Genomic DNA, 15,389 nt, shown 5'->3' with positions numbered 1-15,389 from the left:
AGCATGCAAACTCATGTTCTATTCATGCTGCTATTTTCCACGTTCCTTTTTTTTTTTTGGTGGGGCGTGATGACAAATTAAGACCTTCTGATGGTTGTTTTCTTTTTTTTTTTTAAATTGCATTTCCTTTCCTGTTTCACAGTCGGCTGTGGAGACGATGCAGCAGTGCTTCAGGGTCGCTTTGCCTGATAGTTGGGACTGCAGTTCACAGTTTAGTTCACAACAGCAGCATGTCAAAACTTCGCACACTTTTTTTTTTTTTTGGTGTGCATTCCCGTGGTTGTATTTGGTGGAGCCACTTTTTTTTTTTCTTTTTTTCAGGCTCTGCGCTCCACTGGCTGTTGCAGACACACTTCACTTCCCGCCGACACGATGGGGAGTCTGTTGTCCATGTGGTAGCTGATCAGGTGACTCACGCTCTCGAACCGATGGTCTTTTGTACGGACCTGTGAGCCCGAAAAAAAAATCAGGAAACTTAAAGCCTTTTTTTTTTGATGACCTCACGACTCACCACTCCCTCCGGGTCGACGAGTAGCAGGTGCTTAGGTTGACCGCCCTGCTGTCCCGTGAGCACGTACTGCCCGGGCGTGGTTCCCGACTCCCGCACTAGAAAATCTCCGTCGCGTGCCAGCAGCCTCTCCGCCTCCCTGCGACTCAAGCTGCCGTGGAACCAGGTCTCGCATTGTAGCTGCTCCACTAGAGGGAGCGCTGATGCTGTCGTGGAGCCCCCCAGGGCATCATCAAATGGTTCTTTTCAAGAAAAAGGGATTTACATTTGTATTAGTACGACAAGACGGCTTGACTCCATTTATTTTTTTATATGATTCACAATCTTCTGATTGCATGATTTTATATTCTCAAAGTAAAAGTCTAACTACAGCTGCCAGTTCATGTTTGTCCATTCTTGAGTTAAGGAGGCCTTTCTGGGTCAAAATTAAACAATAATGAAGTTAAATTGTGAAAAATAAAAATACAATATATTTTTGAATGCTACACCACACACAGTTAATTCAGAGTAGTAAAATGCATTTGAATACATAAATTAATAGTAGGTAATAGTTCCAAAAGTCATCGTAACTAACTCATGTCAAAAGCATCCCTGTGAGCGTTCCCATTGGCTGCGACTGGTGGGCGGGGCTTATCCACATTGACGTAAGAGGGGTCATCAAACATCTCTCGCCCTCCTTCCTTGGCACCTACTAAAAATTATGTTACGTTGGCATATTCAATCTTTCACTCTTCATTCTGCGCCCGAACGATAACACTGTTCCCTCAAGGGCAAAACCGAGCTCACCTGGCAGAGGCGGCAGAGGCTGCTTGTGAATGTCATTCTGACCCGGCTGGCCGAAAGGCTGCAAACACACACACCAGAAATGATTTACACACATGTAAAAATGCGCACAATGTCTGCCAGTTACAATTACATCCCGCTGATATTAAACAGAGTCGCTCGCTTGCTTTACAATCGACTCTTATCGAGCAGGATCTGTGTTTTTAATGTTGTGTGTCTCACCAGCGTGGCGCCCGGACGTGGTCTCATATCAACCAGACCACCAGGGGGAGGCTGTTTACCGGGGAAGTTGTTATAGTAAGGGACGTCAGGCAGGAGAGCGGCTTCGTCGTCCTCTTCCTCCCATGCGGAGCCGTCAAACGGAGCCATTCTGATGTAGCGCGGAATAAATGAGATTGTACGCAAACGTCCGTCGAGCAAATGGATGTACCTGTCGTGAGGCGCGACCAGTTTGGGCGGGTTCTTTAAGTACTGTTTGAAACGCAGTTCGAAGGCCTGGCCGATGGTGCTGATGACTTCCTGGGCTAAACCCTCAGAACATTCCAGAATGTGACATGCTGAAAAACAGGAGCGGGATGACATTTGTGGATTGTATTATATTTATTTATTTTAAGATATTGTGTACTCATGGACGCTGCCGATACCAGTCATCGATACTTCAGGCCCAAAAAAAAAAAAAAAAAAAAATCTATAGTAATAAAAAAAAAATTAAATTATAATAATAAATATATAAATAATAAATCAATATAATAATAATAAATATAAATGAATAATAAATATAATAATATAAATAATAAGAATTAGTGACTAATCATTTTTTGTCATTGCGTTCTCCTTGAAAGATCTTGTATGAGGGGAAAAAACTTGAAGTGACAGAATGACAACGTTTCAGATTTTTCTCACCTCTCTGGTTGACCGGGTCTTTGGCCACATATGCTACGTACTCAGCCGTGTCCTGAGGGACAAAGAGTGAGACGTTTAGAGAACGGGCAAGGGGAGGAGGGATCAATATAGGAAGAAGAAATAAGAGTGCAGGTTTGTGACAGGAAGAAAAAGCCAAGCCGCGGTCTTTTCGAGTTGTAACAGGAGTTAGTGGAAAAAACAGAGCTGAAGGAGAGATAAGCAGGGGGTAATAATAAGATCAAGCTTGGAAGAGAAGGAGACTGGCAAGTGGAGTGAGTGGTCATCATTGGAATAGAAGATGACAGAAAGAAGCAGGAAGGAAGGATGGATGGATTTGGAGGAAGATGGAAAAAGGGCCGGCGAGAGAGAGAGAGAGGGGGCTCGGGTGACTCACTGGGTCTCCTCCAGAGGCGAAGGAGATGGACTGCATGTGATGATTGGCGATTATCTGTGGGGGAGGGGGGGGGGGGGGGGGGAGAATGAGATGATATGAGGAACAGGAGATGAGCATGTGGATGATGAGACAAATAAAAACTAAGAGCGTGGGATATGGTTTGCAATCAGACGGATCGATAACAGCATTAACATTTGCCGAGGTTATTTTGGGCAAAAATAGTCGTCCGTGGGAATTTGGAGAAGCGGAAATGGTCGTTTAGAAGAATAAATTGCAGGCGGGATAGTCTACTTGGAGGAAAAAGATCTTACAGCTTAATTACTCTTTCAACAACCGCATTTATTAAACTTTTATTGGCATTACGCGCGCCTCGGTTTCTCGCAAACACAGCTAATGAGGCGAGCCCCCTCTGTATGTATTACGTTAAATTACAACAGAAAAGTGGAGCATCGGAAATTATTTGGCTAGGAGCGATAAAATTGAAGAGTGTATTTTGCAGAGTAGATGCTAACATGGACCAGAATGGCTAATTAGTGATTTTTTTTTTTTTTTTACTGGACTGAAAATTTTTTTTTTTCCCCCTGCAATCAAGTTTTTTTTTTTTTTTTGACTAAAATTCTTTTTTTAAGTGGCAGGTTTTTTTTGTTTTGTTTATTTTGCAGAGTAGATGCTAACATGGACCAGAATGGCTAATTAGTGATTTATTTATTTTTTTACTGGACTGAAAATATTTTTTTCCCCCCTGCAATCAAGTTGTTTTTTTTTTTGACTGAAATTATTATTTTTTCCTCACAATAAAGTGCCGTTTTTTTTTTTGTTTGTTTATTTTGCAGAGTAGATGCTAACATGGACCAGAATGGCTAATTAGTGATAATTTATTTATTTATTTATTTATTTACTGGACTGAAAATATTTTTTTTTCCCCTGCAATCAAGTTTTTTTTTTTTTTTGACTGAAATTATTTTTTTTTCCTCACAATGAAGTGGCGTTTTTTTTGTTTTGTTTATTTTGCAGAGTAGATGCTAACATGGACCAGAATGGCTAATTAGTGATAATTTATTTATTTATTTATTTATTTTACTGGACTGAAAATATTTTTTTCCCCCTGCAATCAAGTTGTTTTTTTTTAATGAAATTATTATTTTTTTCCTCACAATGAAGTGTCGTTTTTTTGTTTTGTTTTTCTGCTATGACTGCTTACTGCAGTGTGTGCTATGACGCCGCCTTCCAAACCGAGATGGGCTCCCACCTGTTTACAGTCGGCCGCCAGCAGGTTGAGGCTGCTGGTGGAGATGGTGAGGCTGATTGTCATGCCAGCAAACTGCAGGTTGCTCTTGCCCAGAATAGACGTGAGGCAGCGTGTGGACGGCTGTGAAGGAGAGAAAGCGGGAATAAACAAACGTCGGAAGGGTCAGCAACCTTTTGAAGAGCTCATTAATTCAAAGAGCTTTGATTTACACTTCTGAAATTCAACATTTCGAGAAACACTCAATGTGTGTGTGGAAGTGCTTGTGACATGTGTGTGTGTGGGGGGGGGGGGAACAGCTGCAATTGTGAAAGCGATCCTGTCTGCTTCGCAAGGCCAACTGTGGCCCATGAGGAGCAAACAGGACGATCCACAAAAGACCAGGCCAAGAACATCACACACACACACACACACACACACACACACACACATACATACAGAGAACAGCAGAACTATTGTGCCAGCCTGCTCCGAAAAAAAATCTTGGGATAGGACTCGCAAGCTTGGCTAAAATAACCAGAGATTACGATAATTACAGGAACCTTTTCGGGTTAGATAAATCCTATAATTGCGTCGGCTACGCTCCGCTACGTACGAAGCATTCCTTGGGCAAACGGCGAGTATAGCCACCTGTTTGTTTTTACGTTTAACAAGAATACCGAGCACACACACCGGCTGTCGGTGCTAATCTCTTGTCATCGTGATGCTAGCTATATGGCGCTAATGATAGCTAGCTTCATCTTGTTGTCGGTGCTAATCTCGCGTCATCGTGGTGCTAGCTAGATGGAGCTAGTGGAGCTAGATGGAGCTAGTGATGCTAGTGCTGGAGCTAGCTAACTATCACTAGCTTCACTAGCTAGCCAGCTTCATCTTGTTGTCGGTGCAAATCTCTTGTCATTGTGATGCTATCTAGATGGAGCTAATGATGCTAGTGATGGAGCTAGCTAGCCAACACTAGCTTCACTACCTAGCTAGCTTCATGTTGTTGTCGGTGCTAATCTTTCGTCATCGTGATGCTATCTAGATGGAGCTAGTGATGCTAGTGATGGAGCTAGCTAGCCATCACTAGCTTCACTACCTAGCTAGCTTCATCTTGTCGGTGCTAATCTTTTGTCATCGTGATGCTAGCTAGATGGAGCTAGTCATGGAGCTAGCTAGCCATCACTAGCGTCACTAGCTATCTTCATCTTGCTGAATAGCCCAAAAGTGGTACAAATGACGCCTCAAGCCAAAGGCTCGCCACACACGGAATGAATCATTGTCCTAAATCGGAATTCGCATCGAGTCTAACCTTTTGACTCCGCCCCTCCAACCGCTCTTGTAGCGAGAGCCCACGATTGGTAATTACCTACAAGTACAGCGCTCTCGGCAGCAGTGTACAATCATCCGAAATCCAGACATATGTACGATTGGCCAAACTGACTGACCGCAGAGTGGACAATCAAGCTAAATCTAGCTCTCAACCCTTTACCACTGCTACCCACTTAAGCGCTATAAATAAATAATGTCCCATATGGGTGTGTGTGTGGAGACATTGTGTACCTTTCTTCTCCGCTGGGCTCCTTTGGCTCCGGGTACAGCCTCGCAAACCACCGAGATGGCCTCCCTGAAAGATTTAGAACATGCTAGCGTGATGCGGCGTAGCGTTAGCACCTTCTTGGACACGGGAATCGAATCACCAGACGCGCCATAGACGCAAACACTGCGACGGAAAACCAGAAGGAAACCACCGGAATGTCACAACATTCTAATTTAAGGGGGGGGAAGCAGCAGACATGCAGACATGCAAATACAAAATCAGACAACAGAGACACGGAAAAATATGTCTCGCCGCATTTTAACCAGAAAAACACGATGAATAAAATAGTAAATGTGACCTCACCTGGTGACCTGAGTTCTGGTGTTGAAGTCCAGCGCCCGCATGGATTGGAGAACCTCCACGCAACCCATGTACTGCACGGAAAATGGAATGTGTCAATAATTGGACGATTAAGCAGTTCTCGATTAATTCGCCATTCACCTACCCGCACGGAGTAGGAGACCCCGGTGGTGCTGACCACGTTGTCGGAGTGGAGCCACCCGCGGGTGGGCTTATTGACAAAGGAGCCATGCCGCGTCCATTCATCTCCTCCCAGGTGAGCGCCTTCGACCCGTCCCCTCCTGGACGCGCCTCCCAGCCGGTTCATGTCCTGTAGAGGGGGGCGGGGAGGGGGAGAGGGAGCGGTTAAAGGGGGGAGCGGGTGATGTAGCGGAGGGGAGGAGCTGGAGCTGCTCCCGTCGTCCCCGGGGGACTCCACGGTGAGCCGAGGCTGCGGTGGTGGCCTGTTGGAGGCTTTGAGGAGAGTGGCGGAGACGCCCAGGCGTAAGGAGCCCATTCTCGGGAAGAAGGAGCAGAGGGTAGTGGGGCTGTTCTCGGGAGGCCGGGGAGAAGAAGGGGGCAACATGGGGGTGAGGGAAGAGGAGGACAGAGAGGAAGGTAAGCCAGGTGATGGAGTGAGCGGGGTGGCGGGACTTGGATTGGAGTTTGTCTCGTCAGCGGAGCTGAGAGATTCGCTTCGAAAGTGGCTGTACTTTGTTTTCGGGACGAGCTCCATGGTGGCGCTGTTTATGTCGAGTCCACGGTTTGTATCAAGGTCTTTTTTGTTTCAGAGTGTCTCTCTTGAGGACGCGCAGCCGGTCTCCCTCAGAGCAAGAGCGCCATCCATCTGTCCAATCGTCAGCCTCCCACTCGTTAGCGGGTTGCTCGAAGTGGAGCTCTTTAAAAATGGCTTCATCCACAATGAGCGTAGTGTGGAAAAGAGCGACGTTTCCGATTATGGCTGCGTGCGGATGGAGACTTTGGAACGTCTCAACGCGTGACATGTTGACATCAGTTCACTTCTCAAAACAGAGTTCATTGTGTGATCAGCTCATGACTCGAAAAAAAAAAAAAAATCTTGCTCCAGCAAGGCCATCTTTGAGTCCAACTATCATAAAAAAAAAAAAAATCAAAACAAGCGATTGTCCCTCACCAACTTGCATATGTGTGTTTCTGCGTGTCTGACAAACAATCCGATAAAAACCCTATTAGCAGCCAGCGAGGGACGGGGGGGTGGGGTCGCGAGGGGGCTGATCACGCTAACAAGGCGAGGGCCGCGTACAACGATTCGATTGGCCGACAGCAACCTCAATTAGCCAACGGCGAGAAAGCAAGCTTACAAATATCGTCCGGTAGAAGCGGGAAGGCTAAAACCTTCTAGTCCCTCTCCTTCTTCCTCCAAACGATTTGATGTCCGCCCTGACTAGCCCTAGCTGGCTCCCTAAGCAACGCGTTGTCTTCCTCCCGTTTCTTCCAGATGACTTCTGGCGCCGCTTCCTTCCCTCTCTCGCCACTGGCGTCTCTCTTCTCCCTCTCTCCTCGCCTCTCCTGGAAGTCCTCTCTCTTCCTCCACACAATGTAGTCAGCCAGCCTCTGCCTCTCCAGCGCCTCCGCCCTCTCGCGCGCCACCACTTCCTCTCGCCTCTTCCAGATGATCTCCCCCCCGCCCCCTCCCGCGGCTGCTTGCCCGTTCTCCAGACTGTCCCGTTTAACACCGCCTCTCGTTTAGAAAGTGTTAACCGCCGGTTCCTCTCGTCGCGCTCCGAAAAAAAGAACGCAAAAAAGTTATAGCACCGGCCCGTTCCTGACTGAAGTTCCTGATATGGCTAAAAAAGAAGTGAGGCCGTCGTGGTTTGAAATTGGTCACCTCCAGAGCACCATTTTGAAATGTGTCCGACGTAGCACGGCGGTGATGTAACACTCTTGATGAGACCTGATTTGGAATACGCAATTAAAATCCCACTCTGCTGTTACCTGAGAAGATCTGATATGGACTTTGATCATCTAAAGCTTTTCCAGATCGAGACGACCCCAACAGACTCGCCTTATATCTGCATAGTCCAACCTTAAAGGCAAACAACAGTCTAGCAAGTTCCGCAAAGAAAAAACAGTCAACACCTCCGCCCGCCTCAGCATGGCTCAGGCACAGGTCATAATCTCTCGACCTTTACTCCCTCCGAGGAGATCGGCGCATCTTAGATAAAACCCGCACCTGGTTTGGCACCAATATCGATGTGAAGTAAAGACGAAAAAAAAAGAGACACTTGAAAGTCCCGCACGACAGATTGCGGCAACCGAAAGTCGCCCACAATCGGTCTAGCACCACAGAGGGCTTGTCTAGCAAAGCTCGCTAATCGTCCATCTGGACGGGGATCTGCGCGAGATCTTTTTTTTTTTTTTTTTTCCGAGAAGTATGGCTGGAAAAGTCACCCTGCGTCAGGGCCGTGGAGAACCAACCGGCAAAGCAAACCAGTCAAATATAATAAAAAAACAAATTACAAAATCTTCAACCTGCTTCTTTAAGCTAGCACGAGCGAACTATTCAGTGATGTTAGGTCAAGTGACGTCAGAGGAGATGAAATCCTGAGTCATCAATAAGTGGGCTGAAGAAGAAAGTGCCACAAATTAAGAATGTCTGGTTGCACAGAAGCAAACCAGACGGGTCAGGTGAGGTGAATCATCTCCACGTTGACAGTAGAACCTGCCAGAAACATTCTAATAAGCATTAATTAGCCGTGTCAAGGCCAGGCGGCCATGCGTGGGAAAATATCCTCACGGGATGAGTTTGTTAATCGAATCAATCCCGTCGTTCCTCCAAATGTTGGACTGATGGGGGATTTCGTTCGGTTGCAGCTGACTAAGGTGAGATGGGGACAAAAGAAGCGCCTGCGACTCACCATAGGGTGAACGCAGAATGGGGAGGGGAGGGGGAGGGGGGCAGGTGACCTGAAAAAACCGAGATTCTCCGAGACTGTCGAGCGCAGACGGGGATGAGCGTCTCGAGTGTGAAAACAGAAGCCGGTCGGAGAATCTTCCAAAACAAAAATGATAAATTCAAATGTACTGCATCATCTTAAGTGAATTAAAAAAAGCACCAGTTTGAAAGAAGAAATAAAAACTTTACATTTCGCTCCGTCTCATCGCCATGGCAACAGACGATTAAAAGAGATGCCTGTTGAGAAGGTTTGCTGAGTAAGTCCTGACAACGGCAGAAAAAAAAAATATAATCACAACGTTGACATAATTATTTCGCTCACCAAAACAGGAGGACCAAAACTCCCCCCGGAAAAAGATCAATAGCTTTCAGGAAATGATCAAAGTTGGAGCGCTGTCGCGTCAGCCATAAAAGCCGATCAATGTTAACACGCCGAGTTGGCGGCGGCGGCGGCGGCATGCGACCGGCTCCAACTAGGACATATCTGGCGAGTAAATAAAAACAACAATATTTCAAAAACTTTCATAAAAACAACCTGAATTATTTAAAAATCGAGAACGACTAGAACATGAAAAAGTACCGCTTAAAAGAGTTTCTGTACAAATACTTTACAAAAACAAACTGGTCCGTCCGTAGTCACGTGACAGAAATGTTAGCCGCTCATCCTGGTTGGTCCTTTCAAAAAAAAAAAAAAAACTCTTTCGCTCGATTAATTCACAAAGTCACCGTCGGCTGCGCGTCTCCATCGTTCCTCTTGTCCTCCTCTAGGTTGGACTGTCCTCTCCTCTCCTCTCCTCTTCTCTCCCCCCCTCACTCCGGGCAGATGGTGGAATGGCAAGGCTGCCAGGGCGGACAATGGCACTACTTCATTGTGCTCCTCTCCTCTTCTCGTCTCCCCCCCCTCCACTTCCACTCCCGTCTGTCCTCCCCCTCCCTCCTGTCTAGGCGGGTGACGCTGCCTCCTATTCTCGCCCTTTGCATCTCTCTCTCTCTCTCTCTCTCTCTCTCTTTGTGTAACACACATCCCCTCCTTTCCTCTCATCCGGTTTCCTCCCCCTCCCTCCCCCGTCTCCCGCAACCTCCATGTGTACATGTGTATGCCCAGCAGGATGCTCCCGCCGCACATTAGCTCTCCGCGGGGAGATGGAGATGTGGAATAAGTAAGGAAACAAAGGCGAGGATGAGTGTGTGTGTGTGGACTGTCCAAAGCTCCTCCTCTACTTTAGTAACCCGAGAAGATGAGAGTGAAAGACAGCGAGACATGATGGAGACAGTCGCTCGTTCGCTACGTAAGCTAGCTACACTAGCGCTATCTCAGGAGAGCGTCAGCAGAGATTGCTGTCGAAGCGTGAGAAGGCAACGTTGCGGAAAGCGGAGGAAGTCGCCCAAAGTGATCCGCGCGAGTCCTCAAATGACACGACGGGCGCTGCAGTACCGCTACGTAACCAGCGGGATGTCTAGCTAAGGGTGTGTCAGCAAAGTTCCAGGACTGGAGTTTGTTTAAGGTGATCATCAGTTGTGACTTACGTCACCATGGCAACTGCCTTGAGCATCTGTCAGTTCCTGGCATCATCAAAGTGAAGGAAATTGATCATCAGTCCTGGAACTTTACTGTCAAATCATTTTTCCAGGCATATTTTAACGTGATTGGGGAAGTTCTACGTGCAAAGAGCCCACCATACCTTTTAACGCTGAAACACATTTGAGACACTGTGGCTGAGGTTTGACAAAAGCCAACACTGAAGTCATAAGGGAGCGCATTATGGATGCAAATAGCCATCATTTTATATTTCGGTGTAATTAGATATCAAAAAAGTGAGTCATGAAAATGAATGATAATCGCTGAAATCGTCAGATTCCTGGCCGCAATCTACGAGGCTAATTCGATTCTTCTGCTTTCATCAAGCAGCCCCTTTATTAGATTCATTTGTCATATTTGAACGTGATTAATAGCAGGAGGGTTCACTTAAACGCTTAAAACATTCGCTCCCTTTGACGAACACGCACGTCAGAGGTGCACAAAAGGAGTACTGTATGATTTAAGTCGGGTCATTTTGAGCAAAGAAGTTACGATAAATTATGCATTTAAAAATATTTCGGGGGGGATTTTTTTTTAATCTTTTTATTTATTATCTGATAATAACAAAAAAATTCCAACATATAATTTTAACTTAATAAAAAATAGTTATATTAAGTAATATAATGAATATATAATATTCTCATGGAAGTTTTCAGTGTGGCCCTTAATTGTTGATGTCAGATGACAGTTCTGTTACGCCAAGCCTTGCTTATTATTTTTAATTATTTTTTTTTTTTTTGCCACAGTGCCCCTCTGTGTTTGCGATTGTGTGTATCTTACCACATATTCCATCGGGCTGCCTGAGAGTCTGTCACCCTAAAAACACCAAAGCGCACATGAGCACAAGACAAAGATCCAAAGCGACAACCCCGCCACAGCGCATGCGCCCGCCGCCACCGCGTCTGTTGCCGGCCCACGTGCGGTTTCCCGCCTCCCAGCATGCATTGCTGCCCAATCATGCGCGGAGAAGAGTTAGAAAGCCAGAGGAAGCCCAAAAGCGAGACGGAGAGGCAATAATCCGACGAGCGTGTCGGAACACGGGCTTTGGTATGACGGGAATTAACTGAAAGGAGCGCATGTGGAGGATGCTTGTGTTTCGGCACGCCCGACGGACGACATGGTGGCTCCCCAAGCGGGCAGCTGCAGCCTGGCATCAAACAGTTAAACATTCCCGGACGAAACACGATCTGATGATCCGATTTATATATGTGATGTTACTAGCAATTCAATAAAAATATTTGTACAAATGACAAAGGATGGTGCACAAAATGCTCAAATTGTTATATAGAAGGGGAGGAGCCTGGCGCCCTTTTAGCCCCGCCCATTTTCCCCCTGTTAAGTTTTAAAGTTAGAAAAAAAGCATTGTAAACAAAAAAATCATGTTCTGCCTGTAATTGATCTTTTTGTAAGTTTTAAGTGGACAAAAAAAATTAGGTATTTTCAGCACTAATCAAATTAATCAAGGGGAGGAGCCTGGCGCCCTTTTAGCCCCGCCCATTTTTTTTTCCTCTTAAGTTTTAAAGTTAGAAAAAAAGCATTGTAAACAAAAAAAATCATGTTCTGCCTGTAATTCATCTTTTTGTAAGTTTTAAGTGGCCAAAAAAATTGGGTATTTTCAGCACTAATCAAATTAATCAAGGGGAGGAGCCTGGTGCCCTTTTAGCCCCGCTCATTTTTTTCCTCTTAAGTTTTAAAGTTAGAAAAAAGCATTGTAAACAAAAAAAATCATGTTCTGCCTGTAATTCATCTTTTTGTAAGTTTTAAGTGGCCCAAAAAAATTAGGTATTTTCAGCACTAATCAAATTAATCAAGGGGAGGAGCCGGGCGCCCTTTTAGCCCCGCCCATTTTTTCCTCTTGAGTTTTAGTTAGAAAAAAGCATTGTAAACAAAAAAATCATGTTCTGCCTGTAATTCATCTTTTTGTAAGTTTTAAGTGGCCCAAAAAAATTAGGTATTTTCAGCACTAATCAAATTAATCAATTGTCAGAATTTTATTCACAGTTTGCCTCAAAATTGAATTTAAATTCAATTTGTATCCGTCCAATGAAATGTAACCTTTTTATAGGCTTAATTGCAATTTCTTTTTTCGTATCATCGCAACAAGTGGGTGCTCTTTGTTTTTCCTAGAAAATAAAAGTTTTTCATTTGATTTGAGTCAAATTGTGATAAAGAGAGAGAAGATTGGATTAGGCAGCCAGCGATTCAGCGAGAGGGCCCGTCTGAGTGTCTCACGACGCACGCTGCAAACAAACATGTGAGCCGGCTATTTTGGGTTTGCCCCCCCACCGCACTCCCGCAGCTCTATCTGCTTCCATCGTTCCCTTCCTGCCTCTCTCTTCTTACATCGTCCCCCCCTCGCTTCCAGCACCCTCGTGCTTCCCGAAACACCGGACGTCCTGGATCAAGTAAAAAAAAAAAATCACCAATTTGCTAATTAAATACCAATTTCAAACCTCGAAAGAGAACTTGTGATGAATAAATACGCCAAGTAAGCATTTTACTCATGATAGATCTCAACAGGGCAACCAACTTCCTCTTTTAGAAGTGGCAGTGGTTAAACATGAATATGCCGCAAATATTTATGATTTCTGAAGAAAAAAAATCTAGATGACAATTTTTTTTTTTTAATATATAAATTTCTTTCATCACATCTTTGTTGTCATGCATTTAGTCCAAAAAGGTACAATTTTGCAAATGTTTAAAATTGGAATTAATAATAATATTATTAATAATAATAATAATTTAAAAATAATAATAATAAATGATTTGGAGCAACGTCACCATTTTAAGGTGCTTGTGTCCTAAGCAGAAAAAGCGTTGAACAATGCAGAGGTTGCAAAACAAGCAATCAACAGGAAGCACTTCTTCACTCCTGCTCAAGTGTGTTTGTCTTTCAAACTGTTCCATTGTAAAGCCAAATTCTCACATCTACACTATTTATATCTCTACTTTAATTTTTTTTTTTTTTTAAGTCTCACTGTAAATTACAATTGGAGGTATTATCATCATGTTAAGATCAATTAAAGATCAATAAAGTCAATTTCCTACCAAGTTACCATTCAGCGGAAAATAACAACAATCTGACTATTGACATTTTACTTAATTAAAATTGCCATTTAATAAATAACTCACCATGGTCATAGTTCAACCCTGCAACAGTTTATATCTTCTGCTATCATTGTACCTTTAAGTCTCGCATTTAATTTAAAATAATAAAAATAACATCTGAGGTTGAGACAGACGGCGACACGGTCCGACCTTGAAAACAAACTTCCATTCCGTGGCCACAACACACCCACGCTGACAGACAAATACATCAAATTGTATTACATCCTGTTGACGCCTCCCTCGAGTTTATGGCAAGTAAGTCGCCGCTGTTTTCAATCGATAGCACCAGCTGCCAAAAAAGGGACGCAGAAACCATCTCAAACGTCACATCGTCCCGAAATCTTCACGCTTTGATTGACGCTCGATCGGACAGGTCCAATTTTAATCGAGTGGATTTGGGGGATTGAGCCCGTTTCGGTGTTGGAGTGCCCTCGAGATTGTGTCGTTTTTGGTCGTCTATGCGTTTGTCTGACTCCTGACACGTGCCAATCGGCCATTTCTTTGGATCGCCCTCTCCATTTCATCAGCTTGACCGAAAATAATATCACGTCAGCCAGCGGTGTGGCTGACCCTGATAAGAGCCCCCCCCCCCCCCCCCCCGGCGTGCTGCCTTCAGTAGCTTCAATCATCGCTTACCATAATCAACGTCCCTTCACCTCTTTGTGGTCAACTTGCTTTCGTTTCCATGGTTACGCACGACGAGAGTGGTGAACCGTAGCCGCGGGTTTGTGTACAGACTTCACATTAACACCCTTGAACAATTTAGTCTTCAGTTAACCTATTATTCTTGGGTTTGGAATGTGGGAGGAAACCAAAGCATCATTTCCCAGTTGTCCAAAGTCACAAATTCCAATGTTAACTTATTTATACATGGGCATCCTTTGAGAATGTCAAAATGATCTTCAAACAATAGTTCCCTAGGGATGGTGATGTCACGCAAATCAATAACAAGACATGTTCCGCCCTTATAAATGTATGAAAACATCCTCATGCGTTATTGGCCAACGCCTGCCTGATAGCATCAATTAAACCAAATTGTCATTCTAACGGAAATGGAGTGGTGACATGTTGGTTCCTCTTTTTCAAGATTGCAGGCAGAACTCATACCAGCATTTGAGGTTACCAGGATTTATTTTTGTTTTACTGTGTCTTCAAGTTCCTTCAAATGCCTTATGGTTAAAAATAAAAACTTGACTGATCATGACATGTTAGCAAAAACTATCTGTAGGTTCAGGCTGCAAAATGGTATCGGTGTTGTAGTATCGGTACATTTTTATAAGAATGAGTTGTGTGCAGGCTTATAATATCAGCATCCTTCTGTTATTATTATTATTATTATTATTATTTATAAAGGACGAACACAATTATGTGGTAAACAGCTACTAATCTTGAATTTTTTTATTTTTTTTTTACCAATATTTCACAAATTCTGCCAGATTGAACTGATGCATTTCTGCCTGCAAATTATTTTTCCAACGAAGTTGTGATTTTCTTTCATGCAAAAAAGGAAAGTTAATGCCACTCAGTTTATTTAACATTATTTAATTAAGGCTTCTTTGTCCGGAGTGACAGCATACAACGTGTGGCTTCAGCCTTCTCATCAACTATGTTGACACCTCCAAAGTTTTAACATTTAGCTCGCGTGAGTCACATTCACGGCGTTCAGGTGGCCATTACTGGAACACACGGAGCGGAACTAACTCAAGTGTGTGGACAAGAACACCAATCGTGGTACATTCCGAGTCCAGAAAGAGTACAAGAGGGAGAGAGAGAGAGAAAAAGAGAGAGAGAGAGAAGTGGTCAACTTTGAACTCACCAGCACTCTTCCTCCTTCTGCCTCGTCCTGCCCGCAGAACTTCCGCCGCCGCACTCACGTCAAGTATCATGAAACGGGACACTAGGTAGAAGGTTAGAAAGTCCTGCAACTTTTTAATAAGTTCATAAGAGAAGTGGCTTGTTCTTCTTCTTCTTCTTCTTCTTCTTCTTTCCTCTCTCTTTCTTTCCCTTGCCCCCGCCCCTCCCCCTTCCTTTCCTCCTCCCCCTCCTCCTCCTAACACGGTCACCACTTCCGCGAA

General features: G+C 44.4%; 1 protein-coding gene across 5 annotated transcripts; it reads right to left on the bottom strand.

Annotated features, from left to right (window-relative positions):
- Window positions 1-66: 66 nt before the first annotated feature.
- On the bottom strand, window positions 67-15,329 carry shc1 (SHC (Src homology 2 domain containing) transforming protein 1). Of its 5 annotated transcripts, XM_049730938.2 has the most exons (14): window positions 15,131-15,328; window positions 10,987-11,022; window positions 5,859-6,023; window positions 5,717-5,787; window positions 5,377-5,440; window positions 3,838-3,957; window positions 2,589-2,642; window positions 2,195-2,246; window positions 1,722-1,848; window positions 1,514-1,661; window positions 1,295-1,352; window positions 1,083-1,199; window positions 512-750; window positions 67-446 (listed from the first exon to the last, which is right to left on the bottom strand). In XM_049730938.2, the coding sequence occupies exons 2-14, from the start codon at window positions 10,996-10,998 to the stop codon at window positions 318-320; spliced, it is 1,356 nt and encodes a 451-aa protein (XP_049586895.1). In that variant the 5' UTR covers window positions 10,999-11,022; window positions 15,131-15,328; the 3' UTR covers window positions 67-317. The 5 variants fall into 5 exon arrangements, with proteins under 5 accessions (XP_049586895.1, XP_049586897.1, XP_049586896.1 ...); XM_049730940.2 differs by lacking the exon at window positions 2,589-2,642 and having other exon boundaries at window positions 15,131-15,329; XM_049730939.2 differs by lacking the exon at window positions 10,987-11,022 and having other exon boundaries at window positions 15,131-15,327.
- Window positions 15,330-15,389: the final 60 nt, after the last annotated feature.

This window comes from Syngnathus scovelli, chromosome 9 (genome assembly GCF_024217435.2).
Source record: "Syngnathus scovelli strain Florida chromosome 9, RoL_Ssco_1.2, whole genome shotgun sequence".
In the NCBI taxonomy this organism is placed as follows: domain Eukaryota; kingdom Metazoa; phylum Chordata; class Actinopteri; order Syngnathiformes; family Syngnathidae; genus Syngnathus; species Syngnathus scovelli.
This window is presented reverse-complemented; position numbering and strand designations above follow the sequence as displayed.